The sequence below is a fragment of the Rhamphochromis sp. 'chilingali' genome (assembly GCF_963969265.1).
Source record: "Rhamphochromis sp. 'chilingali' genome assembly, chromosome: 21".
NCBI classification, from domain to species: Eukaryota; Metazoa; Chordata; class Actinopteri; order Cichliformes; family Cichlidae; genus Rhamphochromis; species Rhamphochromis sp. 'chilingali'.
In genome coordinates, this window is record NC_137949.1 from 32,000,161 (window position 1) to 32,024,565 (window position 24,405).

Below are 24,405 nucleotides of genomic sequence, written 5' to 3' on the forward strand. Positions count from 1 at the left end.
TACCTTAATGTTAATGCATGGCTTACATCTAACTGGTTTAATGTTCCGCATAAAAAACAAAGTGTTATAAGGATGCTTCAAAGAAACCAAACAGTTTTTTTCTCTGCTTTGACAAAGTTTATTCACAGGTTTAAAATCAAAAATATGAACACGATTTGACTCCTCAGTGGTTTATATACATTGCTCTTCATAAACATAGTTGGAAAAAGTATTTACACATATACACATACAGCAGCATATATTAATATAGAGGGCAGATGTAATCTACTCTATTCTGCTGATTCAGTGCAGTTTGAAGGCCCCAAATGAAAACGGTTCCTTTTTCATAGCATCATTTGAGGTAAAATCAAGTCATCTGCATATTAGTTAATGAAAGCATCTGCTATAGGGCTGCTGTTTTTTTTTTTTTTTTTTTTTTTATTGTATTCTTTTAAATCAGTCACATTTCACCATGACTGCAACTTTTACTTTTCTAAGACAAAAGGAAAAGACAAACAAAGCCAACATTTACATTTTTTTTCTTCCACAAGACTCAAATCATTCAGTCATTGGTAATAAGTTATTCTTAAACACATGCCTGCATAAGAAAATTATAGTCCCTTAGATAGTTTCCATAAATAGTTAAATAACACATTTTTGAATTTGGGATGTCACATGGTAAATAAAAAAGAACTCCCAGTACAGCTGACTTTGCTTTATAAGCACTTCAAAAAAGTCTATTAAACCCGACGGAGATTTACATAAAAAATTAATTTGAGTTCAGAAAATCAGAGATATCTGAAACCAGTTGTAAGACGTATTTGTAAGGCAATGATTCACATAACCTATATACAAGTACATCATGTTGTACTGCCGTTTCTCCTTTAGAAAATTCAAGTACACTTTTTGAAATGTGCTATATGAAAACAAACAAACAACAAAAAGGAGAGAGTGTAGCAAATCTCCATACGACTCCATTTACTGGAATAGTGCTGGCACACCCTTCATAATAAGGGCTGATACTGTACATTTCTTTCAGAGCACACTCTGAGTGGAAAACAGCTAAGACGCGTCATCGAAACATCAAAATGTAACAGTGTGTTCGAGTGATGGTCTCATAGTGTAAACCAGCACGTTAATACCTTGCAAACGGTACTGCAAAGCACACTTTCTCCCAAAGCTTTCATGATGTAGTGCAATCACACGGGAGGAGTGACAAAACGGAAGGCTATAAATAGGAACGTCTCAGTAAACAATAAAGTCAAACATCTTTGGAAACCAAGACTAGAGCTCCCAAGAGGCTTTGTCGTTCATTTATAAAAGCTGCCAAATGCTAACCAAAATGTGTGTGAGCTTTGTTTTAACAAAGAAGTGGTTTGAATTTTTTTCAGCTATTGCTGTAGATTATAATAAAGAGAGATCTCTGTGCGGCATTTAAGCTAAATGATGAAAGAAAATCTCAACAAAACAAACAAAAAAATATATAAGTAACAGAATCTAACCTGGGAGGTCGGCATAACATAACAATCCTACACCGTGTAGATTTGGATCTTGTGTATTCTCTGGAGTTTTCATTAACCTGTTCACTGGGACACAGCTGGATGGAAAAATAAATACTCAGTGTGGACACTAGAGGGTGATGTAAACCTGTGCAATTCACTGCGGAGGAATCCGCACATGATGACGATCACTAGTCAGCAGTGGGTGGTTTGTGGTCCCTCCCCTGTTAGTCCAGGCGGTCTCTTCACAGCCTGTGCAAACATGTAAAGCAGCAGAGGCGGCTGGCTTGGCCTCTAGACGCTGCTCCCACGATCTGAGGTTTCAGATTCAGAATCCGTTTCAGAATCGCTGTTTAAAAAGAAAAGGAGAACAACCAGAGTCACAAACACACAAGAGTGGGCTAAAACTGGTTAACAGTTCAAGTTTTCATACAATGCACAGATCCTGGTGGGACACAGAAGAAGGATCAATGGTAAATTGTGTGTGTGTTTTCACTCCTCACTTACAACATTGCCTGCAGTAGTTTTCGGTTGCCTTGTCTCCTTTCCTCATCGATGGGGTAGGTCTTCAGTATCAACAGTCCCACAGCAATAAGAACCACGGGCACGGGAGAGACCAGCACCTTCAGGGTTACACTGACCGCCTCGGGTTGTGAGCAGCCCCCGGTCACGTAGCCAGCAAATCTGTGAAAAAGTGTACACAGGGGGAGAAAAATTAAGCAATATGGTCAGCTGAAGAATTAAGTATTGTTGTCCCCAGGACTACTGGACTGATAAGCTCCTTAGTTTTAAGGATGAAAACATTAATATGATTGAAACACTGATTAAAAATCAGGTCAGTAAACTTACTTCAAACTGAGGGTAGAGATACCCAGGGAGACTCCAGAGGCAAACTTGATAAAGAACACATAGAAGGAGTAGAAGAGGGCTTCATGACCGCGGATGTCTGGATTTTGAACTTTGAAGTCATCCACTACATCAGGAAGCATCGACCTGAAAGATCAAACATCCAGACAGAAGCTCAACAACACAAAAGAAAACCCACATCCGCAAAAGGATCCAAGGACGACTTCTGTGGATAAACTTGTGCTTACCAGGGCAGGAGGAAGGCTGCTGCTACACTCACACCTGCTGCCACTGAGACCAGGTAAGAAACGATCAGGTTGCTTTTGACAGAGACGATCAGGATCATGAAGGGCACTGCCCACTGTAGCGAGAGGGAGAAAGACGTCAGAGGTCTCATAAATGAAACAAACAAAGCTTACGATCAGGATTTATTGAAGACTTTTTTTTTTAATCTTGCAGACTGAATGAGTCAAAATAGAGCATAGAGTGAGCTATAGCTTCACTCATCTACACTCCATAACATCTGCTACTCACCGAGATGCCAAAGTAAGCTGCTTTCTTCTTCCCGAACCGGGTTAGAAACCACTGCCACCAAGGGATGGTTAGAGCCCCAGAGAGCTGAAGAAATAATGATAAAGAATTTAGTTATACAAGCTCGGAAGAGAGCACGAAAAGAACATATACTCTGAGTTAAATGATGACTAAGCGATGACTATAGAATTTTTTTTTCATGTATTTCATATAGCTGAAGCGTGCTTATCAACCAAGGGGCAATTAAAAAAAATTTAAAAAATAATTTAACATATGGCCTTTTTTCCTGCTGTGCTTGCAAATATGTTTCATTCACTTTGTCCCCAAAAAAACAAAACACAGAACACAAAGTAGACTACACATAGCAGACTTGTAGCATCGGCATTGTTGGACAACATACTAAACTGTTAACCACATTGTTTCTTTTTAATCAGAATTTAATCTGCGCACACACAGACCTTGTTGCAAACAAATTGCCAAACCAACTGGACTTTTCCAGTGTGTGAGGAAACCTTGAGACTTATTGTTGCGGAAATTATAGCTGGTTGGCGTCAGTCATATCTTCTTCTCTGCATTTTTTATACATGTGAATATTTTTGCAACTTGCTACTATGTGAAATACGCAGGTCTGATGCAAATGGAGAAAAAAAAACGTCTGCTTGGATAATCATCGGGGACACAGTGGGAATGTCTGGGAGTAAAAAAATGAAGCCAGAAATGAAATGCCAAAAACTGCAATTCCTTTAGTAGCCACATGAGGCTGATTCCAAAAGCCACTTAAAAGCCCAACTTTACAGCAGAAATAAACATGTTTACAGAATGGTACAAATTAAACACCTAGTTTCCCCCTTCATGGTGGGTGGACATATTTTATTTTTTAATACATCAATGAGTAGTGGCAAAAGTGATACCCTTATATAAATCTGGAGATAAGCATAGTTTTAACAACTATAGGCCAGTGTCTCGTTTGTCACAGTTTTCAAAAGTGCTTGAAAAACTTTTTGCGGAAAGACTTGATTTTTTTTCAATAAAACTATCAACTAATAAATGGAAATCAATTTGGATTTCGTAAAAATAGATCAACGGCATTAGCATTGTTGACTTTCATTGATGATATTTCATCTGCAACCCATAATAATAAATACACAGTTGGGGTATTTGTTGATTTAAAAAAAAAAAAAAAAAAGCTTTTGACACGTTACAACATCCTATTTTGATTTCTAAATTGTATAATTATGGTGTGAGAGGAGTAGCATTGAATTGGTTAAGGAGTTATTTAGAAAATAGGTTGCAATATGTACATTATCTTGGCAATACCTCTGAACGATTGAAGATTGTATGTGGCGTTCCTCAAGGTTCTATTTTGGGACCTAAACTTTTTAATTTATATATTAATGACGTATCAAAAAGGTTAAATTTTATTTTATTTGCAGATGACACAAATTTGTATTGCTCTGGAGAGAATTTGAAAGATTTGGTTGAAATTATGATTTCTGAGATGTTAAGATTTAAAAAAAATGGTTTGATGTAAATAAATTATCTTTGAATCTGACAAAAACGAAATTCATGATATTTGGCAATCGTGTAAAGGAGGAAGAAGTCATTATGTCCATTAATGGAGAATTGATTGAGAGAGTTACTGAATTTTAATAGTAGATGAAAATTTGACGTGGAAATCACATATTGAGTATATTAGAAAGAAGATGTTTAAAAACATTTATGTTTTGGGAAATGTAAGAGATTTATTAGACCACAAAACAATGCGCATTTTATATTTCTCATTGTTTTTCTCATACTTTAGTTACTGTGTCGAAGTTTGGGGGAATACATATGAGAATACTATAAAATCTATAAACTTATTACAGAAGAAAGTGATACGGATGATTCATAACGTTAAATATAGAGAACATACAAATAAATTATTTATAAAATCAAAATGATTAAAATTAGGAGATTTAGTGAAACTACGGACACTATTAATTATGTTTAAGGCTAAAAGTAATATTTTGCCTTCTAAGTTACAAAGAGTATTTTTAACGTGTTTGGGGGGAGAAGACAGCAGAAGGAAATTTTATTTTAAGCATCAGCTAGCTAGGACAACACAAAGATTAATGAGTCCAACGGTTAGGGGTACGACTGTGGAACTCTTCATTATAATTTAAAGAGTTGTATAAATTTACATTGTTTTAAAAAGTGTTACATGCTTAAAACGATAACTCAATATGAAGAATGTGAATGAAATTGGAGTTCATTGAATAAGGATCCATTATTTTTTGTTTCATTTACTTACTTTTCTCCTTGTTACTATGTGGAGTGGTATATTCTGATTGTAAATTGTTGTTTGGTTTGAGTTAGGACTGGAAATAAGTGTTAATGTTAGTTTGTTCCTTGACTTTTGGTGCCCACTTGCAATATAAGTTGGATTGTAGATAGGGGGCAGGGTTTAATAAGAATATATTCTTCTGCCTGCTCCTTTTCACACGTGGTTGCAGTGCTTTACTGACAGAAAGTGTAGTTGGTTTGTTTGAAAGAACTAACTGTGGAAACTGTTGACCAAGTGTGAAATAAATAAATAAATGAAATGAAATATGTATCTGTTAGATTCATAAATACAATCTATACAGTTTATGTAACTTGCTAGTCAAGCTTGTTAGTGTTAACTTCTAATCTCCCATATTTAGGCACCATCTAGTGCTCCAAGTTTTCCTATACTGTGTTTTATACATTAAAATGAGTGGAATCCAAACACTAGTTGGAAAGTTAGTCTGCATTTCTCTAAATTCCTAGCTCTAACTCTGTATGATGGACTTTCTTGGATGATCAATTATATAATTTTAAATAAATCAAATGAAATTTATAAACAAAAAATTACAAAATATTTTCTACAGAAACTATTCAGACTACTAACTGGGCTTCACTGAGGACTGTGGGAAATGTGGAAAGTGGAAAAATTAAAATGACCACCGGAGGAGGTCAGGGGATAAGGTCACGATAAGCTTTCATTGGCTTTTAACCCAACCCTGCAGGGGCGCAGAAAACCTTTGACCTCCAGGCCAAAACTGGTCAACCAGTGTTAAATTAGCAAACAAAAACAAGCAGTAGATGAAAGGCCAGAAGCCCACGAATTCTCAGACTTTGACACTCTGCTCTAAACTCTCCAAATGTGATACAGTGTCCAAGTATTTCCCACTCCTAATCATAGAAAAAGGCAGCAGAGCAGAAAGCAGTGAGAGGAGGGCATTAGCAATGGTGGCTGTTCCCATGGTGTCAGTGAAGGGTTGCCAGGGCAACAAAAGCTCCATTCTGTGCCCTTGATCTAGCATAACTCAGAGAGTGAGCGAGTGGGAGACCGATTCCCAACAGTACGACACCTCCTCTCATCCTGAAATATGCCCTCTCAGGCCTTCGTGGCATGCTTCTACATCATGCGAGGAAGCGCCTAAGACTAGAAACTGAAATATCCCCTAAACAGTTTACAGCAAGCAGCAAGCTTTACGTCTGCAGACATGGTGTTGATGTACACTAAATCTACCCTGATGAGGGTTTTTACGAGAAGAGCACTCATAGTAAAAATACAAACACTCACCATGATGACAAGAAGGATATTCTGAAAGTCCTTCCTGTGGCCGAGAGCGTAGGTGATAAAAAGTGCAAAGTTTCCCTCCAGCAGCTGTAAAAGACAGAAGCAACTATAAACCAAATTACTGTAATAAATAAAATAAAAAAATCCTTTCAACGCGACCTCTGAAAATTCACGAAAAAAAAAAAAAAAAAATGCACAAATCAAATGTAGCGTTACCATGAAAGCAAGAGAGGTGAAGAGGAAGCCGATGACCAGTTTGACATACGGCCCGTGACACATGACCAACCGCAGGCCCTGAGCAAAGGTGAGCGGCTCCGACTTGTCCCGCCCGGTTTCTAGAGTCCAACATAAAGGAGAACACAACAAATGAGACCTCTGCAAATCTGCATCTAAGAATACAACACACACAAGCTTTTGTGGTGAGACAATGTGGTATTTGTCTAGTGAGTATTTTGCAGCACTTGCTACAATCTGGCCACCACATCTTTATCTTTTTGAACACAGAGTGAGAAGGCCAAGAGGAACTAACCAGAGGCGCTAAGAAAAGTTTAACAGTTAAAGAATTATTCCTGTCACTGTTACTAATATACAGTTTTGCATGCGCATGATTAAACTGGACAAAAACTGAGTCAGAATTTTCTTTTCTTTTCTTTTCCTTTTTTTTTACATCAATTCACGTGTCAAGTTGTCAGATTCATGATTCAAGTCTGTCTTGAAGCCAAATTGAGTCATTATCTTACTTTAAATGTTGTTTGCATTTATCAGGGCTCGCAAAATCGCCCGATGTCCCGGGGATAGCGATATCTGCAGTCGGGCGACCAAAATCTATCCAAGCCCCGCCCGTCGGGCGATTTTGCGAGCCCTGATTAAATAAGAAAGGATTCATACCTTTTTGCTCCTTCACACCTAAAAACAAGATTGCAGCACACAGGACGTAGATGATGCATATGACCCCTGAAGCAACCAAGTAAGCTTGTTTCTGAGGACAAAAAAAAATAAAAATACACGACCCTTAGCTTGGACCAACAATAATCATCTTTTATTTGACACAGTACAAAAAAACCCCTTTCAATAGACTCACCGTCTGATCCAGTGAGGCTATAGTGGTGTTGACACTGGATGAGTTTGTGCTGTAAGGCGCATCAGACTCAGTGGGACAATTGGAATTACCACCTACTATCTGCCCCTGGATTGCAGTGCCCAGCACTGTGCCCAGCACCTCCACCATCATCCCTGAGAGCAAACACAAGAACTGACGGTCAGCACACGAATAACAAAACACCAGTGAAATCAGTTTATTTGCACAGGGTGATGTCGTACTGTAGGCTGTAGCAGAGTCCCGCTCTTTCTGGTCCCTGCTGATGAACATGGTGAGGGCTGAATATGGCACATGGAAGCACTGCAAATGTACGAGACCACAACATTAGACAAGTTCACGTCAGTGGACAAAAAGCAAATAAAAAAAATAAAATAAAAAACATGGGCTCAAAATGCGGTACTAACCGTCTGCATTGACTGGAAAAGGCAGTAAAAGACCAGATACCAAATGACCTTCCCCTCTTCAAACGGAGGCACGTACCAGATCAGGAGGTAAGTAAGCACTGCAAACGGGGTGGAGAAAATGATCCTGAGAAGAGATGAGTGGACACAGGTTGATAAAAGACTGAGCATTTCTTTCTTACCTTTGTTTTATTTTCTTTTGTATTTAAGGCAAACACATAGAACCCACTGTTTCCTTCCTTTAAGGGTGTGTCTAATGCATTTTCCCCACTGTTACTGTAGCTCAACCCCTCCTTTTTATATCCCTCCCTGGCAGTCAATTCTTTTCAACTCTTTCTTTTATGCTTTGTGAATAATCCTTCTAATCCTGGCTTGTTAGATCTTGTGTGTGGAGAAAGTGCTCAGCCAGCGCTGTACAAGGAGGCGATAGCTGCTTGGACCCACATCATTCTCACCCCACTCGGCCTCAGCATCCTTCTCTTCAGCCGTGCCCTCTACCTGACCTCAGTCACAGAAACCGGCGATACTACAGACTGCAGTTAAAGCCTCAGTTTTTAAATAAGGAAATCAAACAGTTTTACTTGTTAAGAGAACCATTACAAGGCAGTTTTTGGGGGCCAAAATGAAACTACATTTTTCTCGCTGAAAGTAATCACATAATTTGAGGAAAACTGCAGTTTTTATTAGCATCATGTGAATAAAATGTGACCTTTTAGAGGCCAAACAGGGAGGTGAAGGCTTACAGGGTTGCACCTGACTGCATAATCATGAAACATTTTGTCAAATGGCAACATATATTTAAACAGCTATTTCTTCCTCAGGCTTGTTTCTGAGCCGTCGCACATGCGAGTTAAAACCTGACTCTTCCCAAGCTCCATAACACTAACGGGGAGAGGGTGAGCGTGACATTCACACATGGTCATATGAAATCCCCTTGTTCCCCTTTCACCCATGTGACTCACATGGAAAATAAGAAAACTCCTGATACCTTTTAACGTCCAAGCAAATTTAGGTTAATGAGTACTAATAATTTCCATTTTTGCTCACTGAGCACAGGTTGCTGGTTCACTGGCACAGCAGTGAAAGTCACAGACACATGATCACACTCTTCCCCCCCCCCCCCCCCCCTCTTTCTAAAAGAAACAAAATCTACTTCTAAAATAAAATAAAACCTCATTGAGCTAAGATAATAAGTAAAATGAGAAATGTAGACTCCTGCCAGTCTGGCTGCCTGCCTGTCTTTATGTACATTTCCAGTACAGACAGAAAAAAGAAATAAGAACCTAACAAATCTCTGTATTTTTATCTGGAGGATGTCCCTTTTATGTACATTTTGCTATTTTTCTTTAAACTAGCCTCATTATTTTAACCCAGCATGCTTTTTGACCTGAAGTAACCTCTCTACACTTGTACACGCCGAGAAATCATACACACAAAGGAGAACACACCCATATTGGTTTGAAGCTGATGGTGTGTTGTGGGTTGGACCAATCACAGCTTAAGCCAGTAACTTCCCCCTCCCCCTCACTTCCTCCCAGCTACAACATTACAGCTCATGCACAGCTGGTTTTTTCAGTCACTCCACTCCAGATATGGCTGGGGTATCATGTGAGGGGGGGAAAAAAGCTTGTAAAAATATTTAGCTCTGCTCCTCTGCAGATTATATCATGGCCTTGAGAGATTTTTGTAACCAGATACGGTTCTGATATTGTCAAGAAAGCTGCACCATGTTTGACTGTGAGAAGAAAGTCAAGGTCGCCCTTCTTCAGGCAGGGATACCCATGACAAGCTGCCAGCTATGTCACAGTGAACCAAACACACAGCAGATTGCAAACACATATCTAGACTGAAACATAAGTAACAACTAAAACATGGGAGACGATGCTGGTAACTAAACTGGTTTGTTAGGAATGCAAAAATGGTTTCAGGCATTTTCATCTATTTGAGTTTTGCAAATGTTTTACAGGGAAGGAAAAGTACAGCGTGTGTTCAGCTACAAGGACCTTTTGTACTTGCAAAGTTGCAAGAAGAGAAACTCTCCCAGCTGCTGCAACAAATTTCTTACCGAGCCAAGTGTCACTTTCCTACAGGCTCGTCAAACTTAGTTTAGTCCGGGGAGACATGCGCTCAGACTTGATGTCAAGTAAGCTGGACTTTTTAAAACCCTGGTTAAAGTCTTTGTCAGCAAGAAGACTTACACTAATAATAATTCTCACAACCACTGTTATGACCCGATCCATCCCTGTGATTCACACAAGTCACTTAAGTATATCTTGCAGCTCATTTTAGTTTTTTTTTCCTGTCTGACTCCCTCACTTTTAAAGCTCAGTTGATGTTAACCAGCTAGCCCAGGCCCATCTTTTATTTTCCCTATTGGCTGACTAGCTGTCCTGCTTGCTACTCTATCAGTCCTCAATATAATTCAACTGCTTCCCTAAAAGGATTTCGTCTCAAGGCTCGATCCAAACTAGGACCGCAGCAGACGATGGTAGCCCTGCTCCTACTCTTCAGCTGGCTGGTTTCAGTGGGTGCTTCAGCCTGCATTTGGTAGGAATGTCTGATGCTGGCACTGTATATGATTCATATTTAGACTGCATTATTGCACTCTTACCATTTATTCCTCCTTAGTTGCTACTTCAAACTTGTTGCCATGGCTACTGATCCTGAGCTGTTTTTTTTCTTCTTGTTGTTGCCAGAGCATTTGCCTCATGTATCTCTGTCCTTACTCAAAACGCAGCATTATCTTATTATCATTCAACATACAGATACCTACCAGGGCATCATGCGGCCAAAGCGGGTGGATCTACTCCGGCTCACCAGGAAACCCACTGTAGGGTCGGTGATAGCATCCCAGGCCCTTCCCACAAACAGGATGATAGAGGCATAGAAGGGGTCCAGCTAGAAGGGAAGGGTGGAAAAAAGTGTGTTAGCTTTGAGACCAAAACAGTGAGGATGCCAAGGACTACCTCATATGGAGAGTGGCTCAAAAGAGCTGTGACAGCAGACTCAGTACAGCTGAGAGCACAACAGAATTAAAATACACAACACTGTCACTTCTTTTATAACAAAGCAGCATTCAAAGCCCCTCTAATGATCTCATCCTCTGAGCTGAATGGCCTTTTTCCAGTTCCTACTGTGTACAGCAGGAAAAAGTCTAATTTGCTAACAAAGCAAACAGGGGGAGTCCGGGTTAACACGCTTGACCGGAGACAGTTTAGCTGATATGAGGCTGAGAAGAACACACACACACACACACACACACACACACACACACACACACACACACACACACACACCTTGACCCCTGCGTTTGTAACCTGTGTGTGTTCTGCAAACAATTGAATTTTATCGATGTCATTTAGCTGCTGTGTGGCATTGATTTTTAATATTAAAAAACGTTGTGATGAAGAGCTTTTTTTTTTTTAAATAATGAAGATCACTTAGTTTTCCTCACACAAATGTTAAATTTTTTTTTATTTTAAATACTGGCATCAGCCCAGAATCTTCACAGTTGGTGCAGCTTTATAAAGGAGGCAGAAGTGTGTGATTTTAACCTTTTGGGTTTTTTTGCCCAGCGCTTGGCAATTACCTGTGCCACATCGAGCAAGTAGATTTGGAGGAAGAAGCCAAGAACAGTGCCTGTGATCTGGTAGGGAGCCCCGCCAAAGGCATAGCACACTTTACTGAACACAGACAGACGATTTCTCTGGGTCTTCAGCTGGAAGAGAAGAAGAGGTGAGAACAGAGGGGAAATGCAGTGATGTTAGTGCATTTAGACATTAAATATGGGTAAACTCGAATTCCACTGGGAAGCTATAAATTAAGGTGTAATTATGTAGACAGTGGGTTAACACATTATCATTGGCTCCATTTCTGCCTTCAGTCTTTAATTCATCCCTCTGATTCAAATCCCTACACCCATCCCTCTGTCAAACTTTGCGTTGCAACGCGGAACTATGAGGTTACTGTAGTTCATGCTGAGTGAAACCACATCACTACATCACCTCAGCACAGCCATTGGCTCCAGCAATGGTATGTTAGAGGTAGTGTGACATTTTATGCTGAATAGCCAACAGCCTCCAGACAGACTAGAGCCTATCAGCGGTAGCCAATACCCTTTCTCAAGCGTGATGTCAGCAAAGGGGGGATTACACACCCTGATTTACAACCATCACGGACACAGAAGCAGAATCACCTCTTGAAGGACGCAAATTGCAACCTTATCAACAGGCACACACAATATTCTCTCTGTGGTCACGTTCCACAGAGTGCATGTCTGGAATTACAGTGATGCAAGACTAAAAATAATACTGATGCTAAATAAAGAACAGAAGCCTGCATAACCTTTAATGTGCTTTAAAGAAAGATCTCCACAGTCTTTCCCAGAGTACAAGAGGACTGCACTGAAAAGTGCCTTTGGATTCAAAGAAAACCACCAGTATAATTTACAGTTTGAACCATGGTGCCATATACATCGCTACTTTTTCATCCAGCAGTCTAAAAACCCAAAGACAATGAATTTAAATGCACATCAAGGTTACTAAAGATTAGCAGCTTTGGGGCTAATGTTTCACAGGAGTTTTGTTACACTTTAAATCTACATCACATTAATGTAAATGATCACAGAGAAGACACTGATGTTTGAAATGCTTGAGTCCGAACATCAAACAATGGTTTTATGAACATCTTATGACGTTATTTCTGTGTTTAATAATTTAGCTATGGTAAAACTTAAGCTTATAATGTGTTAGACTTAGAAAGGGTTCACTAATTTTTGATTTCTTTTACACACACATAGATTATGATTAGAATAGGTCCTGAACATAATATTTTAAACCAAATTTGAATCATTAGAACAACAATGGATAACAATATTAGATTATCAAGGCTAGGGAGAGAGGTGTTTTGGTTTTCTGTCTCTTGCAGAGAAAGGAACAGACACCAGACGGGGACCCGGAGATGTGAGGACCCTTCACAGCAGGGACAGATGTAGGGACAGCCGAGACAGCAACTGGGGTCAAGTGTCATGACGTTTGGGCTCCTGGAGAAGATGGATCCCACAGACACAGCAATAACCATGAAGGGGTTGGCGAAAACCAGGAACACCAGACCAACGAGGTTCGAGAGGCTCTTGGCAAAAAGGGGGACACGCCGGTGAACCCAAAACACACAGATCCTTGGTTGAAATCGGGGCGGAATAATCCCCAGAACTGTGCAATGACTAAAGGGTGGTCTAACCCCGGAGGTCGAAGAAAGAAGCTGAGAATCACCCAAACTGGAAGACACTGGTAGCTGCAGCAATAAAAATAAAGGTTAAAAGCTCCTTAGACAGAGGTTCTAGTCTAAGTACATTTGAAAGGTATAAGGGGGCATTAAAATGGGAGTGGAAAACTGGAGCACCAAAATAAAGCTGTGGGAAAATGGGGAGTGATGGGAGTGTCATCTGTAACTGCTGTTATGGTTGTAAATCTAACTTTGCTTGCATCTGAACTGCGTGAACACAGAGGTCATCCCCCATATGGTCCACCCGTTAAAAGGGGACAGAGGGCCTCAGGATCAAGAAAACCTGGACCTTGCAACGCCATTTTGAGACATGTGCCTGACCCTCTGGTAGCATCTCTCCCGTCCGGACGTTGTAATGCTCTGACTGTTGAATTGTATGGAAATAAATGATTGTTGATTGAGCATTGATACACCGAGTATTGTCCTTCCTTCAGCCCAAAGATTCAAAGAACTGCGTGTTTTCAACAACTTGGTGCCGTATGACCCGGATCTTTGGTGTGCTGAGGAGGTGTAGATTTGACCTTTGGTGAGATCGTGAGGCGAGGTGAACAGAGGACCGGTCCAAAAATAAAAAGGTAAGCACAGCCTGTTGTATTATAAATACCAAATGTGCATATTGGGCTTTCCAAATTAATCTGTTCGCTGAGTCACATGTATTTTCACAGTAAATTTGTCGGTGTCTGGTTTTTGGCGCAAGATACTAACAACATAAGTTGAGGCTGAATTCCAGGGTGTTAAATAAACTGCTTCTACTGAGATACTAATAACATACTACGTTGGTCTAGATTGCAGTAATCTGCTTCTACCGAGATACTAATAACATACTACGTTGGACTAGTTGCAGTAATCTGCCTCTACCGAGATACTAATAACATACTACGTTGGACTAGAGTGCAGCCACTTTACCTTCCACATTTAATTTTGTCTAATACTGGCTTCTGTAGCAATAATACATTAGAATTTATTCTGAAGACGCGGCCATAAGTTCAGTACATTGAAGTCGAGGTTTGAAGTTTGTTTATGATGTCGGTTACGTCCTGGCTCTTGCCGGCTGTGAAATAGAAGTTGATTTAAGGAAAAGCAGATGCTGGCTTCACGGTGCGGTTAAACACTGGCAACGCGAGAGCGAAACACGTCCGTAGGTTTGGTTTATGATACGGCCGTGTTCCGGTGATATGCGGCCGTGAAGTGCAGTAGTGGTTGGTGCTAATTTTAGTACATTGAACAGAGGTTTGACGGTGGTTTGTGGCGTCAGTCGAGTTTTTTTTTTAAGGGCTGCGGTCATAAAACAAAGTAAAATTTTACTTGCCAAGAAGTACATAGAGCAAAACCTGGTTTATGATGTCTGGTATAACTTCGGGGATGCAAGCATCACTTTTATGATGCGACTTTGCTCCGTTGTGGCGGTCATAAGCGCAGAGAAAAGGGTATTTTGGTCTATGGTGCAGTGTGCTTTAAGAAGATCTAATAGTTGAGCTCAGAGGTTTCTGTGTAAAATTCCCGCTGAGGAAAAGTGTTGTGTGTGAGTGTCAAAGCGCGCTCTGGGTGAGAGAGTGTGTGTGAAGCTGCGAGGCGCGCTCTGGGTGCTGTCTTGTGGGTAAAGCGCGCACTGAGTGAGAGTGTGAGTGAGGCGCGCTCTGAGTGTGTTTTTGTGTGGAGTGTGAAGCGTGAACACAGTGACAGTGACGGTTAATGTGTTTGATTAGGAGGACATTAGAGCAAATACACATTTTAGGATCAAAGGTTGATGCCTAGTGTACCTGTGGAACTTTGCCCTAGGAGTGGCGACCCTCCTGTCCGTGGACGCGTGGCCAGGACCGGCGTTGTCCGGGTGCCGAGGTGGTGACTTGGGGAGGTGAGGGCCCCCGCATAGCTACGGAAATAACACTGGAACGGCCGTGTAATCACGGGTTCACATTTATTTCCGGACTAGAACAAGACACATTTTGCGAACAAACGTTGAGTCTAGATTAGTAAAGAAATATAAAAAGGTTGAATTCCTCGTTTCAGTGGTTGAAATTGTTGTGTGCCTGTCCCCTGACGAGTGTGAAATTAAAATAAAGAGGGAATTTGGAGCCACATAGAGATAGACGGGCATAATTGGGTGTATTACTCTGTGGTGTAATAAAAATAAAAAAGGAGAGATAGTAAGAGGTGTGCAGTGGAGAATTATAGAGGAGTAGAGAGAGGAATGTGTTGGGAGACTGGCGTACAGTTTACACTGTCAAGGTAGGCGTGTTGCCTGCTTATCGGTTTAAAAGTGATGAAAATGAAATTAAAATAAATCTCTTAGTGTGTTAATACAGGAAGCTGCAGACCTGGACCAACTGCCCCCACAAGCACAGCGGCCGAAGCAAAATTATAGGTAATGGGAACCACACCCAGCACGAATCAGCAGCTGTGAAAAAGACAGCAGCGAGGAGAGAATTAGAGGAGAAATTAAGAGAAGTTTTAACACATAAAATTGGGGCCAACGGACTTGTGGAGGTTGGGAAGGCGTCCGGAGCATCACAACAAAAAGGTGAAACAAAAACACACACAAGCAGAGAAATCTGAGAGAAAGGCTCCTTTTAAGGTAACGCCTAGTTTGAGAAAAGATAAAATTAACCTGCTTTTATACAAATGCACATACACGCAATGAAGAAACAGCTTACACTCATGAACACGTGAAGATTTTCCAGCAAGGTTAAAGAAAAATTAACATACTTAAATGATGAAGTCTATACATTACTGACAAAGAAACCCTCTGGGTTGCAGGACAACAATTTAACTAAAAAAAAAAAAAGGAACACTGGTCTAACCAACCAGGCAAGACACAACAAATTTAGTGGTTAAAAGATTCAAATTGTGACATGTTTTCTGTTGATTGATTAATAAAAGTGATTACTGAATGAAAGAAAGTTCCTTTTTTGGGCTTTTAAACATGATCTTAAGAATTTTAACATATACCGGTGTTGTCCTGTCAACTTGGGGGGTTAGGAGTTGATTATATCGGGAGACAAAAAACAAAAAAAAAGGGGGAGAGAAGGCTGACACAGGGCCTGGCCCCATTGCCTCCCCTCTGAATAACACAGCCAACACAACAACATTTTCCTGTTCGTTTGTTTTTGTTTTTTGTTTGTTTTTGTTTTGTTTTGTTTTTGTTTTTTCTATACATATTTAATTACAGGCTGCTTTGCCGGCCCTGAAAGCCGAGGCTGACTGGACTCCTGCTCTCCCCCATACGTGACACTGACCAAATGCTGCAACAGCTGGACCCACAACAACGACCTGAGAATGTCAACAGACCTGCAGGAATGTGATCTCAGGCAGCCGAGACGGAGAGCACTAAACCTAAGGCCCGTTTCACTACACGGGGGAAAATTCCCAGACTGCGTCAGCTGACAGAGCTGTGACGAGACGCCCGCCAAGCCCGAATGAAAAGTAAGGCCGAGCGAAAGAATGCTGACCTTGATAACTTTGCATTCACACTGTGCAGGACAGTGATGGACCAACACGGATGATCGGGTGGCGAAAAAGGGCGTGACCGAGACAAGAGGAGTAACTGAGGACAGAAGGCACCTCAGAATGGACAAAAACACAGAAGAAGATGCAGGTTTCACCTGCGGTGAACATCGACACTGGAGAAAGGACTGCCCCAATTGGGGTCAGAACCAGGATGGACTGAATTTTGAGCAGCAGCAGCAGCAATGGTCGCAAACAAACTGAAAAGGAGGGGGGCAGGACCCCAGGGCACGCTTCAGGCCGTGGTTTACCCAGAACACCAGAACAGGAAAGTGATGAACACAAACACCCACACAAACACACACATCTACATGCACTGACTCAGAATGAAGAGAAACACACACACACACACACACACACACGGGAATGTTGATTCACTGAGAAGTGATGCACACACATACACATGCACACGCTTGTGCAATGAAGAGTGATCCACACGCACACACACATACACGCTGATGCAATGAAGAATGCTTTGCTTATGCTGATATGCAAAATGCTGCACACAAACATCCCAATGCATAATTATTATGAGGAGCCATTGATTACTTAGAATGTGTTATATGTCACCTAGAAGGCATTTATGTAGATTTTAGGAATAAGGTCTAAAACGGTTTGGTTATGAAAACAATGTCTGTGCGTGATGTCTGTTTATGGCTCAAGGCCTTGACTGAATTCTTTGCTGTGCTTCACACAGCCCTGATGAGGAACAGTGGCACAGAGTGAAAATGATGAATTAATAGTGTAAGTTTAGGTCGGAGTACGGCATTTTCTGTGATTGAGTTTTAATTCAAGGAGGAACAAAAGGTGTTACGGCACCTGAGGTTCTCATTCCCACACAATATTGTCCCGGCAGGAAGCAAAATGTTCCTGTGAATTTCTGGTTGATTGTTTGGTTTTGTTTAGCGCTAGCTTGATTTTATCAGTGAGCTTTGGCTTGTGTTCTTTCTCGTAAGCGAGAGAGGGATAGTTTTATGCTTGGACATGTCTGCAACGGGCCCTAGTTTGTGTTATTTTAGTAGTATTTTGTTGGTTATGTCTGTTTTCGTTTTTGTTACAGTGCACTGGAGAAAAAACATCTGAGAGGTGTGATCCACCGGTGGTGATATGTTGATATTTTGTGAGTTCATGATTTAACAATCAGCTTTTTAAACAAGGCCTGAAAGATTGAAATTTAAAGCGCTATAAAATATTATTACTGTAAACAGTTGCAAAGTGTGCTTCTCCATGATTGTAATTGGCTTGGGAGAAATTCACTTATAGGGAACACTGATCTAAAAGGATTGCACCGAGTCAATCCGGCCCAAAAAACAACAAGGAATTGTTTTCCTTTAAAATGATGACGTCAACTTGCTGGTGATGGATGCTCGAATAGGTTGCACGTGAGACTCCATAATCAGCAACATCTGGTATGAATGTGTATGGAGGTATGCATGCGAATGGACTGTGATGGACTGACGACTAAAAGTTTTGACTGACTTGATACTGAGACAATGACTGCACCCACTTTAGGATTAGTAAATGCCAATAAACAATTCACCCAGCCGACAAGAGAAGGGTGGATGCTTCGCTTTGTTTTGTTCTGTTTTTTCAGGAGCAGGAGGATAAGAGAGACTGGAGGAGGAGACTCTAGCTTCACATAAGTATGAACTGCAGACTTAACACTGTGGTTGCTGATTTTGAGTTACTGATGTTTGCATTAAGAAAACTGTGCTATAGTAGCTGTGTTTTGATCTGAACAATACCCTCCTTATATTATTGGGAATGCCAAATGCTACAGTGGAGAAGACTTTTGATACCACTCATGACTGGAATATGTTATTATTAACCATAGCAGGCCACTGTAAAAAAGTCAATTAAATTTTATAGAGGAAAATCGCCAAAATTAAACAATACCTATGAATGACTGGCCACATTCAGAATAGAGATATGCAATAATAAACATTGGTCCACATGATTTAGGTTCTCACTTGAAATAGTAAGTTATTAAATGTAGAATATAATCGACAGGGACATCTGATAGGATGTGGTACTGCAAAAGAACAAGAGCAAAGTAAATAAAGAAAATATTGTGTTTAGTTTGGATAAATTCAAATTAAAATGTACCATTACACTCAGAGGATCAATATGGAATAAAACATATGCAAAATTTGTAGGAAGTACATGACTGGTAACTGTTCTGTCCTGAGCGTTTGTTTCCAGAGCACCCACTTGACCACACCAACAGTTTCTCGCCACCGAGGAGGGGTACTTGCAAAAAGAATAGAATAAAAATCTGAGTTTAACAAAACATTTTAAATGTAAATATCAAGCTTACCTTTCTTTTTCCATGAAATATGCTTGTGGGCACGCCAGCCATTTTGAAAAGGTGGGCAAAACAATTGGCAAGGCCACACCCCCACACATGTGATATAATTTTAAAGGTACTGTTGCCCTCTCTAAGAAACATCAGGACTTAGAGGAGTGGCAAGTAGAGTATGCGAGCTACAAGCAAAAACTAAAATGTGTACTACAATGTGCAAAAATGAAATACTGGGTCATCAGGGGGTCATGAGGGACATTTATAAAACTAAAAGTCCCACTAACCTTAAAGTGCACTTGAAAAGCTCACACAAGAAGGTTAACCTAGCTTACCTAGAAGACCTCATCAGGGGGAGCACACTCCCCCTCCTTGAAGAGCTCACCCACTCAACCCGCATCCCCAGAAAACAGCTAACCCCAGATAAGGCAGCGTGATGTATCCCGAGACAACAGGACTGGGACATCTAAATAAAGGTGTGAAACAATCGCCTTCAAAAGATTATCAATTCACTTGAACCAAAATTAGGACCACACGGTGCGGCAAGAGTTAATAGTTATTAGTCTCAACACCCAAGGATAACCAGAAGAGCATGACTGATATGATGGAACTGGGATTTTGTTACACTTAATTTTTGCAAAACACAAATAAAACTAAATTGAAACTAAGGATTTTCAGAAAATAAAAACTACACTAAACTAGCAAAGAATTGGTAAAAACTAATTAAAACTGATATAAAATTGAAAATCTGAAGTCGAAGCTAAATAAAAATAAAAACTGATGAAAATTGCAAAACTATTACAACCCTGGTGCAGAGATTGGCAAATCTGACCAGGAAACGTTATAAAATGGATTGTCAGGATAGTCAGCGTTAAAGCCACTTTTGACAGTCCATACTAGGATGGCATTGGACATCTTCGGGGCAGAAAAGGGTTGGTGTGACCGAGGTGTGGTTTGGCTTGTTGTATGTACATTTCAAAATGTTACAGCTCTGGATGGACCAGTTACCAGGGCATGGAAGGATGACAGACTTTATTACATGAGGAGAAGGGACATTTTCGGGATCGAAGATCCTCAGGGATGACAAGGCTGGAGCAACGGTACTCGAGAGAAGAATTTCTGATACTTTCTGAGATAGGATGTCACTAACCTTCTCTTTTAATTGTCTAGCTCCAATGAATTGACACATGGGAGTGTGTCAAAAAGGGGGAGTTGAGTCCGAACATCAAACAATGGTTTTATGAACATCTTATGACGTTATTTCTGTGTTTAATAATTTAGCTATGGTAAAACTTAAGCTTATAATGTGTTAGACTTAGAAAGGGTTCACTAATTTTTGATTTCTTTTACACACACATAGATTATGATTAGAATAGGTCCTGAACATAATATTTTAAACCAAATTTGAATCATTAGAACAACAATGGATAACAATATTAGATTATCAAGGCTAGGGAGAGAGGTGTTTTGGTTTTCTGTCTCTTGCAGAGAAAGGAACAGACACCAGACGGGGACCCGGAGATGTGAGGACCCTTCACAGCAGGGACAGATGTAGGGACAGCCGAGACAGCAACTGGGGTCAAGTGTCATGACGTTTGGGCTCCTGGAGAAGATGGATCCCACAGACACAGCAATAACCATGAAGGGGTTGGCGAAAACCAGGAACACCAGACCAACGAGGTTCGAGAGGCTCTTGGCAAAAAGGGGGACACGCCGGTGAACCCAAAACACACAGATCCTTGGTTGAAATCGGGGCGGAATAATCCCCAGAACTGTGCAATGACTAAAGGGTGGTCTAACCCCGGAGGTCGAAGAAAGAAGCTGAGAATCACCCAAACTGGAAGACACTGGTAGCTGCAGCAATAAAAATAAAGGTTAAAAGCTCCTTAGACAGAGGTTCTAGTCTAAGTACATTTGAAAGGTATAAGGGGGCATTAAAATGGGAGTGGAAAACTGGAGCACCAAAATAAAGCTGTGGGAAAATGGGGAGTGATGGGAGTGTCATCTGTAACTGCTGTTATGGTTGTAAATCTAACTTTGCTTGCATCTGAACTGCGTGAACACAGAGGTCATCCCCCATATGGTCCACCCGTTAAAAGGGGACAGAGGGCCTCAGGATCAAGAAAACCTGGACCTTGCAACGCCATTTTGAGACATGTGCCTGACCCTCTGGTAGCATCTCTCCCGTCCGGACGTTGTAATGCTCTGACTGTTGAATTGTATGGAAATAAATGATTGTTGATTGAGCATTGATACACCGAGTATTGTCCTTCCTTCAGCCCAAAGATTCAAAGAACTGCGTGTTTTCAACATTATGTAGACAGTGGGTTAACACATTATCATTGGCTCCATTTCTGCCTTCAGTCTTTAATTCATCCCTCTGATTCAAATCCCTACACCCATCCCTCTGTCAAACTTTGCGTTGCAACGCGGAACTATGAGGTTACTGTAGTTCATGCTGAGTGAAACCACATCACTACATCACCTCAGCACAGCCATTGGCTCCAGCAATGGTATGTTAGAGGTAGTGTGACATTTTATGCTGAATAGCCAACAGCCTCCAGACAGACTAGAGCCTATCAGCGGTAGCCAATACCCTTTCTCAAGCGTGATGTCAGCAAAGGGGGGATTACACACCCTGATTTACAACCATCACGGACACAGAAGCAGAATCACCTCTTGAAGGACGCAAATTGCAACCTTATCAACAGGCACACACAATATTCTCTCTGTGGTCACGTTCCACAGAGTGCATGTCTGGAATTACAGTGATGCAAGACTAAAAATAATACTGATGCTAAATAAAGAACAGAAGCCTGCATAACCTTTAATGTGCTTTAAAGAAAGATCTCCACAGTCTTTCCCAGAGTACAAGAGGACTGCACTGAAAAGTGCCTTTGGATTCAAAGAAAACCACCAGTATAATTTACAGTTTGAACCATGGTGCCATATACATCGCTACTTTTTCATCCAGCAGTCTAAAAACCCAAAGACAATGAATTTAAATGCACATCAAGGTTACTAAAGATTAGCAGCTTTGGGGCTAATGTTTCACAGGAGTTTTGTTACACTTTAAATCTACATCACATTAATGTAAATGATCACAGAGAAGACACTGATGTTTGAAATGCAACCTGCCGTGTATTTTCTCGTGCAAAGATACCGCCACTGTTGAACGATATGGAAGCTATTAAACCATTTTGGGGGTAAATTTAAGGCGTTAATCGTTAAATATAGGGACTTAATTTCAGCCACTTAAACCAAATATGGCTCACAAGTCGTGGCTCTAAAAACAGGATCACGCCACGTTTCTCCACATCTGCCAGCAGCTATATTTGAATGTGACAGAGAGAAAACGCCGGCTTTCGTTAAGGTGTTTGGTCCCTTTAAAACCGGTATGCCAGCATCACGAGAGCTGGAGGACAGATAAACGTGGACCGGGCGAAATTCAAACCTCGAGGGCAGGAAAGGGCACAGAACAAGGCAGGGTGTGAGGTTTTTGGTAAGAAAGGAAGTAAAGACCGCATTTTATCAAACGTTACTTTGAATTTAGGCGCCCTTTAACGCACCTGATTATTATTATTTTTTTAAGTGGGCGCGGCGGGCACATAAATCCTGTTCATTTTAACACCCCTCTTAAAAATCAAACGTGCCGGTTAAACGTCGCTCTTACCTTCACCGTCTTGATCTCTGCATTGAGCGGTTTGACTGACAATAAAGTCGCCGCGTACTGCTCGGCGCCCTCTCCTCGTGCCATTATCTTGTTCTAGTTGATGTTATTTTTCGATATTGTGAAATGTAAATATATTCCTTAGTGTCAGAAGAATGAACCGAGTTCACAGCATCGCCATGTTAGCCAGAGCTCTGGGAGCTTCTGAGTCAGAGCGCTCGTGCTGCTTTCGTCCACCTCATTCATTCTACTATGTGGGCTACGTCAGGTTACACGTCACAATCGGATGTTCCACCATTTTTTCCTTCTTTTTTTTTTCCCTGTTCGTGACCTTCAGTAACTATTAAAAGTTTAGTACGCTGGGTCTTTTAAGAAGTTTTCTTTGTGTTAGAAAATCAGTAAAAATTCCAGCTTCAGTGGAGATTGAAGAACCCTTACTCTACCTAATAACGAAGCAGCTAACAGGAAGGTATCAGCAATATCACCAACTTTTTAACCTTTTCTTTGCGCTAATTAATTTAATTTAATTTCATAAAATAATAACTATACACTAGTGATGGCCAAATGAAGCTTTCCGAAGCACTGAAGCTTGTATTGAAAAATGGTTCATTACTCGAAGCTTTTCAACACAGTCCTCTCCGGTGACATCTGGTGGCGAATATTTTGAAGAGCAGCTTGAATCTGCAAAATAAAACGGACTGCTCAATCATCACTGCTCACTCAAGAGTGGAGTTCTCTCCGATATTGGGCCACCGTTCCGTTGCTTTGAACATGTAATTGGTTTTGTCTTCTCGATTGGGGGGCTGAAATAAATGTAATGCATATTTGCGTAATACATTTTGATCAATAAACTTTCCCTATTTAAACATTTATTTATTTAATACATTTATTTAAACATGCACTATGGTGTGGCCTTTCTTTGCTCATAACTCCTTGATGTTGGTAAATACAATAAGTGAGCAATATATACATTATACATATGATAACGCACAGCACATTATGGAGTATGCCCCTGCTGTGAAGTCCTGCCTCCATCTACTTGTCATTTAATCACTGGACAGCTGGACAGGTTCATATAAAATATTAGATTAGGCCAATTGTCCTATACATAATTTTGACCTAGGGGTGGGATTGATTGTGAACTGGAAAGGGAAAATGCTTAGGAAGCTGAGTACGGCTGCATCGTTACTGATTTGTAGAATCATTTTGATTCGATACAGGATCCGATTCAATTTGATTGGAATCTGGAAAGTTTTGCCTCAGTCAGAAATATTACAATTCTGGTCATGTATCAGTATATATCCATAATTTCGTATCTATTAAAAGAAAGCTGACACATGTGAGACTTAATTAGAGATGTAAACAGAGAGTTATGAAACCTGCAGCTGCAGAAGCCAGCGGGAAAAAAAGAGGCAAACACAGCGCGGACCCGCCGACACATCAAAATCTGACTCTGACGCGTCGGGTCCGCGCTCTGTGTTCACGTTTGTATGCAGAATCCGTAAACCTGCTCCCAGTTACTGTTTTAGCTGCATGGTGTTTGACGACATGTTGTGAGGTTTAACCTGAGATGCTGGCGTTTCAGGCATAATAACGTTAATTTACAAATCGACACGGGATTTTAATGAATCAATATCACTTTATTCAATTTAGCATGGATTGTAATCAGAAAAGCGATAATCAAAACCCACCCCCAATCAAGAACTTGCAA

General features: G+C 40.7%; 1 protein-coding gene across 1 annotated transcript; it reads right to left on the reverse strand.

The window, feature by feature from the left end:
- Nucleotides 1-396: 396 nt before the first annotated feature.
- Nucleotides 397-22,927, reverse strand: LOC308389477 (sodium-dependent lysophosphatidylcholine symporter 1-B-like). The gene is made up of 14 exons (XM_080870929.1): nucleotides 22,698-22,927; nucleotides 11,528-11,656; nucleotides 10,712-10,836; nucleotides 7,942-8,065; nucleotides 7,759-7,837; nucleotides 7,520-7,671; nucleotides 7,327-7,417; nucleotides 6,655-6,773; nucleotides 6,442-6,525; nucleotides 2,859-2,942; nucleotides 2,573-2,685; nucleotides 2,328-2,471; nucleotides 1,986-2,162; nucleotides 397-1,827 (listed from the first exon to the last, which is right to left on the reverse strand). Exons 1-14 carry the CDS (start codon nucleotides 22,779-22,781, stop codon nucleotides 1,773-1,775), a joined length of 1,560 nt encoding a protein of 519 aa, XP_080727055.1. The 5' UTR covers nucleotides 22,782-22,927; the 3' UTR covers nucleotides 397-1,772.
- Nucleotides 22,928-24,405: the final 1,478 nt, after the last annotated feature.